At 43.9% G+C, this 21686-nt stretch overlaps 1 protein-coding gene across 5 annotated transcripts; it reads right to left on the bottom strand.

Moving 5' to 3' along the window:
• Positions 1-366: 366 nt before the first annotated feature.
• On the bottom strand, positions 367-17906 carry UBE2V1 (ubiquitin conjugating enzyme E2 V1). 5 transcript variants are annotated; one of them, XM_074843216.1, is made up of 4 exons: positions 17845-17906; positions 6767-6915; positions 3242-3367; positions 367-2859 (listed from the first exon to the last, which is right to left on the bottom strand). In XM_074843216.1, the coding sequence occupies exons 1-4, from the start codon at positions 17858-17860 to the stop codon at positions 2713-2715; spliced, it is 438 nt and encodes a 145-aa protein (XP_074699317.1). In that variant the 5' UTR covers positions 17861-17906; the 3' UTR covers positions 367-2712. The 5 variants fall into 5 exon arrangements, with proteins under 5 accessions (XP_074699317.1, XP_074699316.1, XP_074699318.1 ...); XM_074843215.1 differs by having other exon boundaries at positions 17839-17889; XM_074843217.1 differs by lacking the exon at positions 17845-17906 and adding an exon at positions 16559-16628.
• Positions 17907-21686: the final 3780 nt, after the last annotated feature.

Genomic DNA, 21686 nt, shown 5'->3' with positions numbered 1-21686 from the left:
TTACAGTGAACCCCTTTTTTTGTTTTTTAAACCATCACCCAACTTCACAATGTTGTTAATATATGGCTCTTGCCAGCACAGCTCCCTGCTGAGCACGGCCAAGGTCAGGGTGGAATGCTCTAACCTGTACAACTTGCAAAGCAAAACAGTTTCAAGGTTTTAAAATCGTTACTTGAAGTAAGAAGGTTGGAGGAAGCCTCAAACACACACCAACCATATCCTCCTGAACAGGGCAAGGGCATTCTTACAACAGCTCTGAAAAACAGAGATAATCAAGCAGCATGCTGTAATTATCAAGCATTGTTCCGACTCCCATTTAACATCTTTAGATACCGAGCTATTTTAAATAAACACACACACACGATGCTGACAAAGTATTAGACGCATTTTCTTCACAGATACCCTCCGAGCTACCAAAGGATGAGCAGTATTCCAGGCTAGAAGCCAGCAGCAAGTTTCACAAAGTTTCACAAAAGGTCATTCCCTTTTTCATTCCTAACCCAGGAAGAACCTTGTTTCACCACAACGCTGAAGTGAATGCACGAGTACCTCTGGCAATCCTCTCAAGTGGAGATGCTTTACACTTGGAAAGGGCCAAAATTTCGCAGCCCCATTTTTATCCAGATTTGGAGACAAGGTCAGCTTTTTACACTTCACTATTTGAGGGAAAACCGGTAAATTTTCAGGTTGTGAAGTTCTTGAACTTGACAGACAGCATAACATGGAACTGTATGGGGATTTGATTTCCTCAGGACTACAGCACATCAAGGTCACTGCAATGACAGAGCACCTTCAGACAGGACATGTATCTAGAAATTCGTTTCAGCAGTTCCTTAGCATCACATAACGTTACCGACTGCCAAGTCTATGGGAGTCTGAGGTTTAAACTAAAACTAAAGATTCTCCTTGGCACAGCAGCAGCAGTTGGATAAAGACAATTGCCTTTCACCACCAGTTTACATACTGTTAGCTAAATGTGATCTGTAGGAAGATACTTCCAACAAATCAAGAGTTCCATAAGGGATCAAAATTCTAAACATAAATACAATTAAAGCCTTCTAATATTAATGCACACTTTTTATTATATTAAAATCAGGCAATGGTCTGATACAATAAAAAGGCTGCTTATGGAATACTGTTATGTTAAACTTTAATTACAGAGGATGTTAAATCCTTACAACTAATATTTTCCTCAAAAGAGTTAATGGAAACATCAATTGTTCATTGACTTGATAGCTGCTGCTTTAAAATGTGTTTATTTTTACTTTTTTTTTTTCTTTTTTTCTCTTTTTTTTACACAAACACTGAATTTTTCATAAAACTTAGGACACACTAGGTTGGTTGTATGTAAGCTTGCATCCACATTTCAGCAGTTAGTGGTCCGAAACAGTATACCAGAAAAGGCAGTGATTTGCCAGGATGCAAAGCCAATAAAGGTCCTTAATCTGCTGTATGCACCGCTTCCCCAAAATCTTCGCTGAAGAGATTTCTCTTCTAAGACTTACAGAATCCTAATAAAATCTACTACGCTGATTTGATTTGTCTGTAGTTGTCACATCTTTAGAAGGGCCAAACATAAGTGCAACATTTTGTTAATTAACATTCTTGGGTCAATCCAAAGCACCAAAATACAACTATTTGAGCTGGAGTGTGTGTTCAGAATCTCTGTGTGCAGAGTTTCCCCATTATAGTTTGGCAGCAGAAGATTTCGGCAATCCTGGTAAATTACTGCTCTTTTCACCACGTCAAAAGCCTATCTAATAACATCAGCCGTGGCCAGCTTGGCGGTGTGGCAGCAGTGCTGGAGGGACAGGAAAAATCCAAGTTTGCGAGCAGAACAGATACTCTTGTTTCCCAGGCTGGTGAAAACTAAATTTGTTGCAAAACCATAATGATAAGCAGGAGGGAACAGGTCAAGTTATTGCCCCAACGCTTACCCCTGCTGACCAGGGGCGAGAAGAGTCACAAAGAGGGGCAAAAAGAAAGCAGCACCCCCATTAAAAGAGGGGAAGAGGGAAGAGATTAAAAGAACCCTGAATCCCTCACCCAAAGCCCACGTCACTGGTGAGGGGGACCAGGAAGAGAAATACAATCTATGCCTTGGCCAAAGGGAAGAAGGAAAGCTTGCCCCAGATTATCAGGGCATTTTAAAAAAAAATAATAAAAACCCCAAAACAACCACAGTCACATTCAGCCTTTACTAGAGATAGCACAAAGGGAGGGATGACTGAGGTTAGCACACATCCCCATTAGTAGTCCATAAAGCCCAGTGTAGTACTGGAAGCAAAAACCTTTGTGTCTACTCTAATAAATAGCCCTGAGCTTCAACTCTATTGCAAAAGACAGAAAAAGAAAAAAAAAAACCCAGGCCAGACACACAGCAAGGTGATTGTGGGATGTATGCTTTCACAGTTAAGTTAGATGTGCCACACTGGTCTTGACAGTAATAAATTTAAATAGACTTTTCCTGATACCAGAAGTTCAGCTATGTGGACAGTGGTTACACGACAGGATTATTTGTTATAGCACAACTTATATTTCAAATGAAAAAAAAAATTAGTATCATTTACAGTATCTCAAGAAAAACTTCCTTTGAATGGGAACTTCCTTTCCAGTATTTTGAGGTCTACAAGATGCATCTAGAAAATTTACTACTGTGGAAAATGAAGACAGCTTAAATTGAATAAGGGGGGCATGTTGGTTTTTTTTTAATTAATTGCTGTAACATTGTCCTTCAGGTGGCTGAGGAAGTTTCATATTTTCTTTAGACATCATTAGACGCCGAAGCTCTTGCAGAACAACTTTGATACTATAAGAATTCTGCCATTTTGCTAGGACTGATATGGCTCTGGGGTCCACCTAAAATAGACAAAAACACCATTCCTGTCAGAATTGATACATCTGATAACTTAGCTCCCCCACACACCCTCCAAGTAAAGATCCTATAAGGAATTTGAGTGGGAGAAACCAAAGAAAGCAAGCAAGTGGTTTCCTAAAAGCATAATAAATCCCCGCATGATGCAACTATTTGTGAGCTGCAAAAGCACAGGACAAGTAAATTCCACGTTTTGATTTCTGAACATACTTGGTTCATACACTTCCCTTCTACCCCCCTTTCCTTTCCCTCACAGAAAATGGCACCAGCAAGCAGTAAGTAGTTAAGCAAGTCACAAGTATATACAAAGCATTAATTTGGAGCTGCACATGAAAACATTAAACTGAATAAAAACCAAAAACTTACCACTCCGTTAGAACTATTTACTCCATTCATATTAATTTTTGTTACAAATCTTACAAATGGAGGTGCTTCTGGATACTTAGGCCCACATTCTATTTTAAGGCTGTATATTCTGTTTTCATAAATTGTCTGAGGGGAAAAGAAAGAGGGGAACAATTACATCAGGCAGTTCAATAAGCATTTGGTTAAAACAGTGGTTACTTTAGGGACATGTAAACTACTAAATATAAGGGCAGCCATTTACATATTATGCTGGCCACCTCTGGTTGGTTTCATTTTATAATATTCAGAGTATCAAAAGTTACCTCTTTCAGGGTAATAAATTCTAGCGGTCTTTTAAGCCGCAAATGTTCATATAAGGAATGAAACTGGCATTGCTTCCCATTCACCAACTGAAATGATTTTTTAAATCATCATATAACTCAGATACCTACTTTTCAACCAATCTTTACAAAGCAGCATTGTTTTATCAGTTTACTGATCGGACAACACTACCTTGAAACTGAAGCCACAGCCTTAGCTTAGGCAACTATCTAAAGTCAGCCTGTCCTAGAACTGCAGTTGAAAAATATTCTTTGGTCATAAACGAATGTGCTAGTTCTCAGAAAGAGGAATGCCTCAAGATTCAACACACTGCAAAGTACATCCTGATCCCGAACATCATTATCACTTTGTCTCCACCACAGTAACACTGTTATACTTAACAGCTAATAGAAATTCTAGATCATGAGTTTTTAATTAACCAATCAATGGGTATAAGAGAGAGACAAATGTAACAAGGCTACATGGATTCTTCAATGTTTAACATTAATTAAAAGAAACAACAACAGTTAAGGTCATCCTGCATTCTGAGAGTAACTATTTCTGCTGTGCTGATCTGGTACAGCCTGGCTCAGAGCTCCAGCTAAACTGGGCGACGCAGGCAGCGGGCAGAAGCATAGGACGGAACAGGATCGTCACGGGGAAGTTTGGGCAGACAAGTTCTCCAGATTTAGAGTTTCTGACACAATTTCCTGCACCCTCAACAATGCAATGAACATTAAACTCACACAGCAGCAATCATGAGAAAAAAAATCCAGGCGAATGTGTGAGCAGAGAAGCCCAGCAGCAGTCAGCAGCTCCTGCTCACCTGTGGCAGCGGAGCACCGTGGCTCCACCAGGACCTGAGGGACGGTTGCCCAGCGTACAAAAACTTCTCAATATAAAACTCCACGCAATCCCTTTCAAGGGCCTGTTATGCCCCTGAACATCTTAATATTTCCCTTAATATTAATGAGTGTTTTGTTGTAAACCACTACCAAAAATATAAGAACTGACTTCTTGATTCAGCTTCTCCTCATCTGTGCAAGTGAAGTGGCTTTAAAGCAGGCTGCAGCCCCCCAGGGCCAGACCAGCACCGGGCCCCCCAGGGCCGGCTGGCAGTGGTGCCTCTTGGACCCTCCTCCAGCGCCTTGGCCTTTCAGATGCCCAGCCAGGGCAGTGACAAACTGAATGCTGTCACAAAGTTTTGGGGAAAAAAAGTAATCCGTCAGCTCTGCTCAGCCTGCCCAGGTCTCCTAACTGAGTCCCTGAGCATGCCTTGTGCACAGAGCAGCAGCCCAGAGGTTTGTGCAGGGTTTTAGGGTCTTTGCAAATAACCGCACCACGCTGAGCCTAGTGAATGGAAAGCCTCGACCGTGCACATGTCTATAGCCAATATAAAATATGTGCAGATAAAGCTGACGTTTTGACAGTGCCACTGTTTTTAAATAGCTTGTATAAACAAGATGAATCACTGGCTGAGAAACCATCCACACAAAGTCTGAGAAGGAGAAGCACGCTTCCATGTATGGTAGCAGGGACTCTCAGAGCAGCAGCACGTATCCAACTCTGCACCACAGTTCATTTTTCCCTCTGAGATGCCCAGCACAAGATTCTTCCACCTGCTACAAGTGTGACTGCTTTCTACCCAGAAGGAAATAGGACATAGGAAATAGGAATTTTTTTCCAGAGACAGTATTCCCACTTCCTATTAAGAAAAAAAATGGTAATAATATAACTGAGTATGAACAGTGCTGAAAGCAGGACAACCACTTAGCAAACATGAATGACTGGAAGTTCCCAGAACGTCTCTCAATACAGACCGTTGCTTTCAAGCAATAAGCTCAAAAGAAGTCAAGACACTTTTGGGAAAAAATCTATATTCGTAAGTGTGTCAGAAAGACAAAAGAGGCACAGGTGAATCATCTGTGATAGTCCTGCAGCCTTGGTTAGCAGTGTGACATGAACTACAAATTTCTATCACTGCTGACAAGTCTGCACATGTCTGTTTGCACATTTCAGTTTCTATTTAATTTTCTAAATTAGATTTCAAGGTTGCTTAAATTTTCCATAAAGTGTATGTACACAGTGAGCTTTCTTCAGTCTTAATGCAGGCTCATTAACACTCTCCTAATGCTCTAAAATCAAATGCTGTTCTAGAAAATTATTTGGGCATATCAAAAACAAACAAAATGATCACAAATGGGGAGATGTTAACAATGGCAGACAAAAAGTAAACACCACTTCTGGACGAGATAGAAAATACTGCATGTGTAATGCATTAGAATATAAATTCTTGTACAACCTCATCTAATGTTAGAAAAGGCAACGAATAGAATGGAAACACATAGGGCAGTAGCATGATTAAAGGTCTGCAAAGGTTTCCATATAATTGATTGAGAACACTGGAATTACTGAGAAGTGACACTGAGGCCAGATATAGAGACAACAACTACTATTGCAGGAAGGAGGATCAGCTACTTAGGCTTCATGGTAAGGATATTAAGGAAACAGAACAGAGATACACAGTGAAACTGGAGACAAGTTTTGTTTTTAGAATACATGCATATATACAATGCACAATTAAGTCCTCAAGTTCACTACCAGAGTGGAGACCCACAGTTTAGTAGGGTTTGGAGGGGGGGAGAGAGAGAGAACACAATACTACCACAAAGACCAGTAGCATTGTAAGAAGTTACACTGGGAGAGAACAGAGAAGAAACCGAAGTCATTAAAATTTGAGTTTCCTGAGTTAGCTGAAACTCTGCAAGAGCAAGTCAGTACTGCTGCAAAACCAGCCCATAAACTCAACAAGAAACAGCAGGAAGACTAGCAGTACTGAACAAAACATCCATGTTTTACCTACATTAGCTCCATATGTAATCTCACTAGCCGAAGGATTTTAAACCTTGCTGTATTCAAGAGTACAGGCTACTAGAATCCTGGAATCTCAAAAGTTATGTCTTAATGAATCTGTAAATATAAAGCAGACATGTAACAGAACTAACCAGAGAAAGGCACTAAAAATATTCCAAATTATAAGCAAAAAGACATACAGATACACAAAACCCATTATTATATGGAACTTGAACCTTCAACATAAATCACTTGCTGAAGTGTTTTTTCACTCACCTGTGTTTTGTTTGCTTTCTACTTCAGTGGTTAGATTAAGAGAAGAAAAGGTAGAAGGAAAAAAAAGTAACCGTACTATCTCAAGTGGATACTTACTCTTGGAGGCCCAATAATCATTCCTGTCCATCTTGTAAGTGTCATATCTTCATCATCTTCGAGGCCCCAGCTAACTGTTCCATCTCCTACTCCTTTCTGACCTTCTTCAAGTTCTTCCAACAGACGAAAATTACGAGGAACTTTTACTCCTGAAAAGAATCAGAAAAACATTTTGAGTCGAAAAATCTAATAAAGAAATAAAGCTAGAGTAATTTGACATACTTTGGTCATTATACAGAAAACATTTTGGGTAAAAACATTAAAATATCACTATTTTTTGAATTACAATATTTCAACACTATGAAAAAGATATCCCCATATTTAGCTTAGATTTTGTACGCAAAACCAAGCTATCCACAATTAAATATGCTAGAAGGTTGACAGGCCAAATACTAGGGCAGGCAGTAAAATGAAAGGAAATTTCTGTCCATTCAGAGATACAGACAGTATTATAGAGCTCTAATTAGCACTTGTCTATATGATTTATACTATAAAAATTTAGAAGATTCTACAAAATGACACCATGAGAAGCTTGACATCATGCAACTCAGAGCTTTTAAAAATACCATTCAAAGCAAATAAAACTCTTTCATAACAGTAGTAGGTTAATCTGAAGTGAATTTAAGTGGGCTTTGTCAGCAGCAATAGCATCCTTTGTACTTATGACCTCCACTACCAAGGAATTTCAGCACTTCTTAATTGCTAGCACATTTATACTCAACAGACACAGCAAAACAGGGAAATTTTCTTATCCCCATTACATTAATGGAAAACAATGGCACAGAGAGCTTAGGTGACACACCCAAGGTCACACACTAAGTCTGTGCAGAAGGAAGATCTTGAACCCAGGCTACAGGGGGCTCAATTACTCATTCTTCTTCAAGGTACCTGTACTTCAGTCACCACAAAACATGAATGCACTCTAGGCTACCACTTCTCCTTTGTATTCGGTTTGCATGGCAAGGTTTTGGTAGCAGGGGGGCTACAGGGGTGGCTTTTGTGCAAAGCTGCCAGAAGCTTCCCCTGTGTCCTACAGAGCCAGTGCCAGCCAGCTCCAAGACCGCTGGCCAAGGCCGAGCCCATCAGCGACAGTGGGAGCGCCTCTGTGAAAAGATATTTAAGAAGAGGGGAAGAAAACCCACCAGCAACAGCCAGAGAAAGGAGTAAGAACACGTGAGACAAACAACTCTGCAGACACCAAGGTCAGTGCAGAAGGAGGGGAGGAGGTGCTCCTGGCACCGGAGCAGCCCGTGGTGCAGCCCATGGTGAGGCAGCTGTGCTCTGCACCCATGGGGGTCCACGGGGGAGCAGAGACCCACCTGCAGCCCGTGGGGGACCCCGTGCTGGAGCAGGGTGATGCCCAATGGAGGCTGTGACCCTGTGGTGATCTCTCCCTATCTTTATCTCAACCCACGAGCCTTTCGTCATATTTTTTCTCCCGGGTCCAGCTGAGGAGGGGAGTGATAGAGCGGCTTTGGTGGGTACCTGGCGTCCAGGTACCTCTGTGAAGCAGGTCTCTCTCCAACAGTAACAAAATAATTGTCAAGATATATTTAATGATGTTATTTTCACCTGACATACAAAAAGGTTGGATTTGAAGTTTGGAGTTTTTTACCCTCCAATAGTACGAAGTTAATTATTCACTAGCATGTAATAACAGAAAATCATAATTAATCCCCTTCTTCGCTATCACTTATTTAGTACAGCAGAAAGAGAATGGGAAATCAGCCTTCCGGTGTATAAAGTGAACCCAGCAAACTTCTCAGTCAGAAGCCAGCACTTCCAGCATGGCTGGGCACTGAGCTCTGAGGACATCAGAAAGGGACCAAGGGCTTTGAAAATCATCTCTGTAGCTGCTTGGCAATGTGGAAAATACAGAGGTTCTAAGGCACCATGAAATGTAGCAGTGCTTACAATTGACTAACTCTGGTAACTTTAAAAAGTTTTAAATATATTAATGACCTAAAGAAACTAAATGTCAGTGATGATTTTGCTGCAGAATCAGAGTTGCCCAAATTTCATTCACTACAAAGCCAGCATAAACCAAAAAAGCAAATTACTACAGGAGTTAATTTGTTGGCCAGTTTGCTACACATGAAACATAATCACGTTCAAGAATATTCTGGGGAAACACGATTCAATAACTCAGCTGTAGCAACAGTATGAAGAGAAACCCAGAATCAGAAAAGCAGTGTCAGAAGACACGAGACCTGCACTGGCAATACAAAACCACACATACGGGGGCTGCTGAGCACGACTCAAATACAACTCCATGCCAAATCTACATCTTCAACTCCCAGCAAGACGGTGCTGTTACCATGGCTGCTGAGTAATACAAATCTTTGGCTGCGAAAGGAAATGAGTCAGTTGGGACCGGTGAAGCCATCACCGTAAGATTAACTGAACACCAACCCCTCAGTGGTAACAGGACCTCTTGGGGACCACTGTCACTTCCCCTGCACAAAAAACTCCAGAGTTTCCCCTCCCAGTAAGTCTTAAAAGTATGAAGCATGTATCTTGTGTACCTTGGGCATATGAAGGTTCAAGTATGCAGTTCATACCTGAATCATGACAGATTAGCCACCCCATTTTTATATTCCCAATGCTCTCCATGCTGTAGTCAGGGGAGGCAGAGAAGAGAGCAACCTAGCTCCAATGCAGGGGATAAGAGAGCTGGGGGACAAGAGAAACAGATGGAGCACAAGTTGAAGGACAAGGTGCCACCTTTAGTTACACACACACTACCTATTTCACTATTTTTGCTGCAGCGGATGCACGGGAAAGCTGTCGATGGGGAATGACTCATGGCTGCGCGATGCCTGAAGCTGCTGTCTGGGCTTCAGCCCTGCCTGCTGGTGCCTGGGGAAAGAAACTGCCAGGGAAGAAGGACAAACAAAAGACAAACAAAAGGTTCTTCTGGAGGGTGAACTCCACCCTTCGGTCTGACACAGCAGCTCTTTGGTAACGCAGGTGATGCCGCAAAGGAAACCGTCCGTGGCTATTATTAGAAACCCAACGCGAGCCTCTCCCTGCTCATAGAAGCGATAAGCTGAAGCCAGCGGAAGACCTGCCTCAAATGTCTCGTGTTGCCAAAAAATACTCTCTCTTCTGGACCACAACATCACGATGTTTAACAAAGCATCATCTCAGTCTCTACTCTTCAGTACTTGATACCACTTCATATTTGTTGGTGGTACGAAGATAATTTACTGATATTTACTTAGACCAAAACAGATAACCTAGGAGGAATCAGCTTCATGGTAAGCAGACAGAGGCCACACACCAAAGAAGGAAATCAAAATTATTGCCTGTCTACCCTTCCTTTGAGCATCATGCACCCCGTTCATCGAGTGAGGCAGGAATCCTGTATGAAGAAAATTAAGTGATCATGTAATTAAAAATGACATCATCATGTATATATTCAAGAAGGCCACAACCAAGGCTGAAAGGCAGCCTTAATTCTGACATTTGCTAACCAGAGCTAGGCTTGGCTTTACAACCTTACGGGAAGAGAAGGCAACTTTATTTCTGAGCCTTCCCCAGATACAGCTGCTCTGATTCAGCATGAATCAGAGCCATAAAAGACTCACACAGGATTGTAGAGTTCTCTGACAAGTCTGAGGTCTACAGAGAGCTAGCTAGTCATATCGTGCACTGGCTCCTATCACACGGAAAAAGTTAACACAAATAATTATTAATTCCACAGCAACTGCTCACTTGTGAGCACTGCAGGAGCATCAGTGCAAAGGGAGGTGTGAAAAGTGAAGTACATATATTCAGGTTTTTATGCACTTCACAGAAAACAGAATGATCATGGGAGATGACTGGTCGCTTTACAACAAGCCACCCTGTCCAACAGCATTGCTGCCTTCTAAAAATGTTTTATCCCTATGCTAAAGCTCAGAGGTGTAAGGTGGAAGCCCAGCACCTCAGCCACTACAGAGGGCAAGTTCATTGTCACATCAAAGCCAGTAATTCAGCTCCCTCCCTGACACATTCTCAGGAGATTCAACAGGAAGAAAAACACACATATACATATAAAAGACTACGGCCATATGATCATAAATGCTTTAAATCATTTCCAAATAACCTGCCCTTAAGCAAGACAGAATAAAAGACCAGATTCACCCTTCTGGTCAGCCTGGAAAGATGTACAAAGCCATTAAGCCAACTCCATCTCTTCTTCATTTGCAATGGCCTGGAGCACTCATGGTCAGCTACCACATCCTGCTGGGACCCGAACCTCAGAAACCACACAAACTTTATCACTCGTGGTCGTACGCACACATATCATCATCATGTTTGCTGTCCACCAAGATTCCTAGAAAGTGATCTGAGCTGTTCCAGGCATACACAATATTTGCCAAATAGCTTCCATAGCTAAACCGTGGCAGATTCAGAGTTAGGAGATGTCCTGCGCCAGCTGACACAACCATGAGTCAACTGCATGTTGTCCTCCCACCCCCCAATAAATACCTTGCATAATCTTTTCAGTGTAGCAATGGAGACTTTCAAGGCAGTAACCAAACAAACCTGTTTTTCTAAGAGTCCTTCATTTAACACAAGAAAACCTAAATAAAGTAAGAGGCAATTAAAAAGTAATCAGGTTGTCGAAAGTACTTTCAGTTATGCATTTTAATTTAGCCTTTGCTATGGTTCAAGAAGACTCTCAAATAGCAGCTTCGTTTGATACAAAAATACAACCATATCTAGATAATTGCTTCACTTGCAGCTTGCCTGACCATGCAGAAATACTCCCAGAAATGGAACTGAAGAAACATTTCAGAGCAAAAAGAGATATTTACTATTAACTGCAACAGCAAACCTACAAAAGCTAAATTATAACTGTACTGACAAGGTAAGATCTCAATCAGACAGGTTTGTGCAGTCTTTCCAAAAGTTAACCTTTTAGTAAACGTGCATTTGTGAAGCCTCAACACAGCACACTAGTTCACCAGTTACAAAAAGTTTATGAAATATTTTTATGGCAAAATAGAGAACAAAACCAAACCACAGACTGAGTTTTCCAGAAAGCCAGGATGTGTACTTTACAGAGTTTAAAGTTGCAGTTAAGAAGCTGCTAGGTTTTGGGTAACACCCTTTTCAGCCTTCAAACAGAATCAGGACCACCTGTTTTCTTTGTCAAAAATTTCACCCAATGCCAGCGCTGCCAGGCGGCCGGGTACTGATGAGCCTTTGCTCCCATGGCACCTCACAACCCAGCTGTCTTCTAAGCAATGAGTTGCAAGACAGAGAGACAGCAAGCCGAAATGAGGACAAAAGGAGTCTGACCATGTCTGGTCAGAATCTCACTAAAGAAAGTTCTGCACTACGAAAAAACAGAATTACTCCTGGAAGACAGTTAAATGCCAACTTGGACTTTTAAAGACCTTAAAGCACTCTCAGATTTACTTTATATCGCAGCACTACTGAAGATACACAACGGAATGTGTCTTATGATATTTTTAAGAGTGATCTTACCAGTCTGAGATTTTTCTCATCTTAAATTTACATTCACGTGAAGCATACAGAAGCATAACAAGTTAAAACCAACACTTTCTGACAGACCATACTTTTAATCTTTTAATTTTCGCCAGTTATACAGTGGAAGCAATTCCAAATTCAGGAACCTTATCAAGCTGAAGACAGCACAGTGAAACAAGGTGGACAATATGCTTTTGAGAGTAGATCCTCTTCTAGGGTCTTCTTCATCAGTGTCAACAGAACAAAATATACACCTCACAAAAACTTCAAGAATACATTTCTCTTTCCTTTCTCAAGTGAAATAAATTACAAATCCTTCTCTTTGGGATTAAAGCACAAATATACTGCACAGAACCCTCAGCAAAGCACACAGAAAAAATACTTTCACTCGTTAGGGGCTCTAAAAAGAGGAAACATCTTTTTGCTGAAGGTTTCTTGATATCTTCACTGATAACAAACAACTTATCAAACTTGCCTTTCAGGCCAATTTTAACTCTGCTTTCTGTGTTAGTTCCTGATTTACAATAACTCAAGTGAACTGAAATCCAATAGCTTTAAACACCTCTTGTTTAATATGCTAAAGCCCCTTCTGTTGCTTGCTTTTGTGTATTTGATATTCAGCCTTAATTACATCTTTTCCAATATATTTCTCATCTCTTTGCAGAGATAGCAGCTATTGAAAATTTGATAGCTTACCCTTGCAACACTGCAACTGTAAACAATAAGTAAATCATTCCTTGTCACAATGGTATATAAAGTTCCTGAAGTAATGAAATATTTAAAACTGAACAAAAGGCTTTCAGCAACTGTCACAAAAACTTTCAGGAGACAGGAACTTTAGATTTCTGGCATCATCTTTATAGTCATGATTTATACTCTGATAATGCAGACAGGTACTGAGATATTTTGCAGATCCAAGATAACTTCCTGAGCACTTGAAAGAATCTGAAGTGTTTTCTGTTCTGTGTAAGCTAGAGTGCTGGCTCTGTCTTTCAATACTTTAAGCATGTTACTTGGAAAGAAATCACTTTAAAACATTTGTCTGAGGCAGACTGGCAGTATCACTGAGGTCTGAAGCCAAATAAAGCTTTCCAGCAGCAGAAGAGTTAAAATCAGATGCATTCTGTGGCTTGTATCACAGCTGAAAAGCAAAACATTACCAGCTCAGCCAGAAGTTACTCTAGAAAATAAGTCACCCTGAACAATCGTCCTGGACAAAATCTTTACACTAAATCTCACCAGGGAAAAACCCACCATTTCCTCTTTGCGTTGTGAAAGGAAACGGTTGTTACTGACCCAGCGCCGAGCGCTCTCCTCCAGTTGCCTCTTCTACCCACAAAGCATCACTAGGTTTTCTTCAATTCACACCACCCATCGAAAGGTGAACGCACAAGAAGGTTCACCGATTTTAAGATAAGCTTTGAAGAGCAAGACACCACACCAACAGACTAAGGCGAAGTCACAAGTCACTTGGGCTCCAGCTCTACCACCAGAGCTGACAAGCCCAGGGGAGCAGCAGAGCAGGATGCACGCTGCCCCGCCCCGCTTCTGGGCCAGGCCCAGGTCAGGCTTGGGAGGAAGGTGCACAAGCTAATCAGTACATGGGAACCGAGTCATTTCATCTTGACTTGCAATAGTTAAAACACACCCTCACAACCTGAAAATCCCAACCTTCATACACCTGGCAAAATCTGTATTATATCTTCTATGATCCTCACCTACTTACATATTTAATTCCCTAATGAATCATTTTAAGTTCTCAGCCAGAATGGCATTTTCAAATATACTATGTAATTTATATAATTATACATTAAAAGATTCAACTGAGTATCTTTTAAGAGTTTTGAACTATTTACCCTTTTATTTAACCTACTGCATCCTTCCATTACAATACACAAAGAAGCTCTGCAGTCAACTCCTTTAGCACCTGCTATTTCATGCGCTCTTACAGTCCATCTTATTTAAGAAGACATAATTTATGTTTTCATTTTCTCTTCAATTACTTTTTCCCTACCCTTGAGTATTTTACTTACAGACTTAGAAAGTACTTGGTGGCTGGCAATATTTATTTTGAGATAACAATGACTAGCGCACGCAGTGCACTCCAAAGGAGACATCACGGTCCGTTTGCAGAGGCAGGGTACAGCTTCTATATCCTTCCATACGCAGTTTCTTCTTCATTGTAACATCTCATTTGTTTTTCACAAGTGTAACTTTGGGTTTACAGTGAAGTTATGGGTCCCCAAACAATTACAAATATATCTTTTAATATACTGTACTAAAACTGATGTATGCTGTTCTCTCTGTTAGGAGTACTAAGACACAGATATCAGTACTGTCATGACCATACACCTAATGAATTGTCCTTCTGGAGTTCTTCACATTCCTCTGAGTTTGAATAACTTAAATCTGGGCAAATCATTTTGCTACTGAGTTCTTCCAGGCTGTTGGTAAACACAGCGTCTACCACAGCCCTGCAACAGACCCTCTAAACGGACCTATGAGAGAAAAGTGGGTTAAACGAGGTTGTTAAACTTTTCACAGGATGAAAGTTAAAAGAAACAGGATTCCATAGGCCAACGTGGTCAGGTTTGGACCCATTATAATACAGGAGTCTGCAGCACAGTGACGGGGAGCAAGCTCCTGTAGTCTAACTGCAACACAGACTCCACACAGCCCAACTTCCTTGCGGGGCCACGGCGTACGTGAGCCTCTGGGGAACCCCTGACTTCTCAGCTAGATCACCCCTGGCACCTGAGCCAGCTGAGCGTTCCTGCATGACATTTCAGTCTGAAGGATGGACAGACATACACTTACAGTTTGGGTGTTTGTAGTCTTCTATGAAGAGCCTTATTAGAATGATAAAAGTAAGCCTTTTCTTTTTATTCATACATAAATTGTGCATGTGGAAAACCCACATCAGCAGCAGCACAGAATCCTCCTCTACACAGGGAATACTAGTGGACCTTGAATCATAACATTTCTTTCAGGTGAGGTTTTTTTTCCTTTTTATTTCTACCTGTTTATTAGATACAAATATAAGGCTTACCTGTCCAATTCCCAGGACCAGTCCTATGACTTTTTTAAGTTACTGGGGCATTTGTTACCTCTGGGTCAGTAGCTGCTTTTAAAGAGTGAGTATTTTTCATCCTCAACCTCCGTTTAAGCTCCTTTGCTGAACCACTCTAAACTCAGAATATCAAACATATTCAAGTGTTTTATAAACAAATATGAATACATTAAGATTCCATGAAACAAGTATTAGCAAAATCTGTTTCACATATGAATAAAGATACTACAGCTACTTGCCCAAAGCCCCACAGCAAATCAATCAGTAGTGGAGAACAAGAAAGTGTCACTTCAGGCTCTATGTGCTAGACAATGCCTTCAGTGCAGTGTCAAGAAGGAACCATACAAACTGCATTGCAGTGCCACCACCACTATCAGTAACTGGACACTGTGTTGTTCTCTTTATCAGAAGAAGAAAATCTTTATCCTTTACTAACACAACAAGAAAACGCAGAGCACTGCTGGTAGGGCAGCCTATGATTTACAGCCAGACAAAGCTCTAAGGCTCCCATCAATGTAAGCTGCTGGTCTGTACCTGAAAGTTCTCCCATACTGAATTTAGGGTTTACCACAGAAGTTGTGTTACTGCAACACTTGTTTATCAAGTCACACACTGATTTCCACACCCCCCCCCCCCAAGCAGTTAAACACACAGGATCTCACGGGTACCTGAAGTGCAGTGCTTGTCAAATGCCCACACTGTAGACACGAGAAACTGATGCCCCTACTCACATCTACCTGGGTGCGTATTGCTCCATGCTTCCAGCACTGAAGGAACGAGACAGCTTTCAGAAATCCAGGAAATAATAGGAAGCAATCCAAAAGACACAATGTGGCTAGCAGATGATGGTTAATGACAGCTTATCACAAAGAGTGTTCACTACAAAAGGAAAGCTGTGCAGTAGGACTAGCTTTGGACTTTATCACTGCAGTCCAAGTCCCTTTCCACACATACCCCTCCGTGACCACCCAGACAATTAATTCACAAAGCTGCGCTGGCTTAAAAAGAAAAATATTTGCCTTGTTCTTCCGGCCAAACACAAAATGAAAAGTCAGCAGCTTGAAAGGATTATTGAGAAAGCATGGTAGCCAGAATAAAGTGACATAAGAGGGGGAAGAAGGCTCTGTATATTTCATCAAGTGTTCCAACACCTCGCAAACACGTACATTCAAACACAGATCTGTAAACTGTAATTCTCAGGACAGCATCCACTGCATTTAAAAAGTGTTTTTACAAACCTGATTACTATGAACCATCTGTATTGTGATGGTTATTCTTAAAAGTTGAAAGTGGTCATTGATAGGGACCTATCTGTAAAAAAAGAATTCCACAATATTTTTGTTATATCTTCAAAAGCAGTCTGCTGGTGATCTCATATTTAAACTTCAAAGGGAGCAATTTGAAAACAAGTACTACAGTGGCACATTTGAAACCCTATACAGACTTACAAAACCAGGAGAATGAAACTGGCTAAGCAGAAGTGAAACTAATTTATTCGATCCGTCGAAGTTCATTAGAGGATGTCAGCAGAAAAAACCCACCCCATTCAATATCTAGTTGCAGTATTTTTGTTTAATGTGTAATGATAAATGCGAAGATAGGATATGTTTAACTACTCAAAGCAGGCGAGGAGCAATTTTAAAGGGGGAAAAAAAATATACTGACTTCGTGAAGCATACACGTCCTGACAAGGAAGTTACATCCTTCTGATGTAACAAGAAGATATTATTAGTGAAAAAGAATTTTAAGGCAGCTAATTTCACCCAGGTAACTCTATAGTCACGGCTCGGTGACTACCAAAACTGGAGAACCGAGGGTCAGCTCTGGCCACAGGCAGCTCGCCACACGAGCAGGACGTTAAGCGAAGCCGCGGCTCTGCCAGAGGCGCCGGCGGCCGCGCTGGCTGCGCTCCGGTGGCTGTCAGCGGCCGGGGCAGCCCCGCCCCGGGTCCGCACCGCGGGACCGACTCGAGGGCTGCGGGCCCGGCCGGTCCCGGGCAGGGGGTCCCAGCCCCGGCAGCCTGGCCCGGCGCGCCGCCCCCGCCAGCGCCGCTCCCCGGAGCCGGCCCGCAGAGAGCCGGGGCAGGCTTCCCGCGGGGCCCGGGCCGCCCCCACTCGCCCCTCCCGGCCCCGGACCGGGCTCGCCCCGCCGGGGCCGCTCCCACCGCGAGGCCTCGGCAACCCCCGGGGAGGTGCCGGCCGGGCCCGCCCGAGAGCCGCGGCGAAGGAGCGGCGACCGGCTCCGCCGCCACCCCCGGCCGGAGCACCGGGCCGCGCTCCTCAGGCCGGCCCCGCCGCCACCGCCCCTTCCCCCGCGGCCGCTCTCGCCCCTCCGCCGGGCGCCTCCCGGCCTAGCGCCCGCCGCCGCCCCTCCAGCCCCGACACACCCAGCGGGGCCTCCCGGCCGCCGGCAGCCCGCCGCGCCGCCGCCCGCGGGGGGCCGTGGCTGCTCCGCAGCGAGGAGCGGCCCCGCCCGGTCCCCCCCGGCCCGCGGCCCCGCCGCCCCGGCGCCCGCTCACCCGCACCCGTGGTGGCCGCCATCTTGCGCCGCTGCCGCTGGAGCCCCGCCCCCTCCCACACGTCAACGCAACGCGGGAAGTGCGGCTCCGAGAGCGCGGCGCGGGCGGGCGCGCTAAGGGCCGGCCGCGGCGGGGTGGGGCGGCTGCGCAGAGCGTGCTGTGGTGCACGCAGGGTGCCTCCAGCGCTCCGCCGCGCGGGCGGGCTCCCCGGCAGGGGCAGAGCCGCGGGGGGCGTCGGACGGGGGCTGCCGGCGAGGAGACGAACACCCCGGCCGGAGCAGTCGCGGCTCCGGGGGGCCGCCTCTGCCCCGCTCCGGCGGGCAACCCTGGGGAAAGCAACCCCGGGGAAAGCAACCCCAGCGAGCTCCCCGGGGAAGCTCTGAAACACCAGCACGCTCTCGAGCGTTTAACAGCCCATAAAACTCAAACGCAATTAATATGAATAATTGGCGAACTATGTTCATTACGGCCAGAACAGAAGCAGCATTAGCTCTCCTACTGCTTTACAAATATTCATAGTCACTTTGTAATAATCTGAGGCTGTTTATGTATTTACATCCCCGACGTCTCCCAGGGATGCTCGGGCGAGGGGAAGCCCCGGGACACAGCGGGGGGCCGAGCAGGGGAGCTGCAGCTGCTGCCTTTTGCTTGTCGCCCTCCAGCATTTACAGACAGAGAGTAATTCCTGCGGCAGCAGCACCCCGCCCGGCACGGGTGTGCGGGAACACACAACGGGCGAGGGGCTTCAGCCTAGGGGGGTCATAGTTCAGAATCAGACAGACGGTCTGAGGGCAGGGGCCAGGACACCCTCCCTGCACAACAGGGGACGTGAAGCACAGCCCCATATTGCTCAGGGTGTTTCAGGAGGTTGCTGCTGTCCAGTGCATGCCAGTAAAAATATTTTCAGGCCTAAACTAGCTGGTATGAATCTAGAAGAGCGAGAGCTAGAAGAGACATAAGGAACATCAGGACAATCTACAATGCTGTGTTTTAATGAACAGCACATCTTCCCTTATTCCTCTCCAGTTAATACAGTAAGAAGAAAAAAAAAATGAGGAGGGAAATGAATTCTGCTTTGTGTTGCAACACGTATGCCAAAAACTGTGCCCCAAGACATCATAAGAAAATTTGCAGAAACAATTACAAAGCAAAATGTTTTGGAGACCCATTGCACTTTAAGCCATTTACTCAGTTAAGTCAACTTTAACATACTCCGCTTTTAGCAGGAAACAAGCCCAGGTACTGGTTCTATCAATTATTCATTGAAGCCATTTTAAAATAGCAGTTGGTCTTACTGGTTGGATTTTATTTCATTTAATTCTAATGCCGCATTTCAGCCACAGATGAAGACAACAGCAAAGCAGCTAGGTGGCATAAGAGCTCAGGAAACCTGGCCAGGCCCGGGGACCCGGCCTGCAGGAGAGTGCCCGGGGCTGCCAAGCACACCAGGATGGTCACGCTGGGTATCTGCAGCCAGAACCCCTCTCACGCCGCAGGATAATCAGTGCATAGCTTTAGGGGGCAAGGTGGGTGACTAGTTTAACCCCCTACCAACCACAGCTCCCCTTCCACGTTTTGGCCTGCGGCTAGTCAAGTTCCAGAAGGAACCACAGACAGACAGACACTGTACCCGAGCCAAAAACCTCCTACCTGGGCACTGTCTCATATAGGCAAGTCTGCTGATGCTGGCCCTGATGTCTTCTCGAGCTCCCCCCCCCCCCCCTTTTTTTTTTTTCAAATAGTACAGAACAAAAACATGCCAAAAAGACACACTTCTGTCAATTCACTTGTGGTCTGTAGGGTGGCTTAGGGAGCACCCCCTTTCCTTGTGCGGTGCGACTACCTCACGTGTCCCTAGCTCTGAGCAGGGTTTCTCCTTGTGTGGCCGCAGTATTTCACAGGGGCAGCAGACAGGTCATGGCTGCAGACAACTGGAGAGAACACAGATAACTTGACCCAGCAGCAAAACGAAACAAAATTGGAGAAGTCCAGAGATACCACAAAGCTGAGCAGTTTGAAATGCATCCATGGGAACCTCAAAGCAAACACCAAAGCCAAGCCCATCAGGCTGTCCTGACAACTGGCTTAAGAAAAGGCTGAGCAGGACTTCAAGGCACTTTGCAGTAATTGGCCTCAGTTTATCACAGTGCAACGCTTTCCCTTGCAGCTGAGTCCCCAAAGAGCTCTGCTTGTAGGACTTCTGTGATGCCACAGATACACATAAAGAAATACATCTGCTCCTGCTACCTCGCATGACCACGAGTAGCCAGCTCGTTGGAGGGCAACTCCAGACTTGGCAGAAGTTGAAGGCCTAAAAGACCTTCTCCTGAAGGTCCAGGGAGCAGGAGACTGACCACATCTTTCTGTGGAGTGAAAGACTGAATAGCTTTTAAAGAATTTGGTTAAACTGAGATGCAGGCCCACCTCTGTGGAGTTTAAAAGGAGTGCCTTGTTCTGCTTTACCTCTAATCTGTTCTTAATCAATTTAAGACAAATCTATCTTAAGCCAGATTTACATCTGTTAAGAAGGATCCACGTAGCCTTTTGCTCCAGAATTGCCATATTGATTTTACAGAAGCATCCACTACTTTAAATGGGTGGAACAGTTTCCAGAAACCAACTGAAGGCCAAAGAACAAGCCAATTCATACAGGTATTCATTAACCCTCCTCCAGCAAGTAGCAAGCTTTAAGATACACCTTAACTCACAGCAGGGAGGGAAAGATCAAGGATTACTAAACCAGAACTTGCTCACGGGCCATGCCCCTCGCCACTGCCTTAGGAGCAGCGACAGGCATATGGCCAGCCATGTCAGATGCGTTCAGTCACCGAGCAAGAGCTGCCTCGGGAGTCGAGCACAGCATCAGCATGTAAAACAGCACCCAGAGATTAACTGCTGTCCCAGTTTCTCATAATTAAGTAAGATTAACAGATAGATAGTCCCAGCAGCCACCAGCATTAGTAGCTCAGATTTGTTTCCAGTAAGACTATAGATCAAATGTCTGAGAGAGGTTTTGGCAACAGCAATTGCCTTTAACAGCACTCTTGAAGTACAAATTCTAATAATTTATGTGCTTCAGATCCATTTGTTATATACACTGCACCACTGCTGTTCACTTAGCATTTAAATTTGCAGTAAGATGAGCTCTCAGAGGACTTGGTGCTTAAGGCTGCTTCACACAGGAGTCCTGAGCATCCACCCAGCTCTGTAGGGCTTTGACATGAGTTTACTTAACTGAAACTGGAGCTGAGGGTGAGGGGATGGAGAAGAAAGGGATGAGAGCCGGAGGAACAGACAACCAGGTACTACCAATCTATTAGAATATGGATTATGGGAGTCTCAAGATAGAAGCAGGCATGAATTTAAACATTTGTCACAAGATAGAAGAAGTAACTACTGCAGTTCTTTGTACTCACAGCAACAGATGTTGTTTCCTAAGCATCCCTACACCTCTAAAACTGCAGGACACTCACACTGGAAGGGTTGAAGAGGAAGGAGAAGCATTCTTTGCTCTGGACATAAGGGTTTGTGTCCTCACCTCACCAGCATTCAGCATATATTCAACACCTGGCACACCTGTTATGCCAAAGAAATTTAAAATAAGTTTCAGCCACGAATAGCAAATATAAATGGATCTAACGTCACTCAAAGTAATGATTGCCACACTGAGTTCCATGATAGCAGAAATTACCTTTCTTCTCACCCAAATTTATACTCATGTCTCAATTTTTTTAATATAAAGCAAAACAGTCGGTGCCTGGAAATTAAAACAAGTAGAGATAAAACTACTTCTAGGAACAAGTTTGAGCCAACAGGTTTGGCACAGAATCAAACCTCTTAAACACCCA

The sequence above is a fragment of the Strix aluco genome, chromosome 17 (assembly GCF_031877795.1).
Source record: "Strix aluco isolate bStrAlu1 chromosome 17, bStrAlu1.hap1, whole genome shotgun sequence".
NCBI lineage: Eukaryota > Metazoa > Chordata > Aves > Strigiformes > Strigidae > Strix > Strix aluco.
Note: the sequence above shows the minus strand (reverse complement) of the source record. Positions and strands in the feature narration are given on the sequence as shown.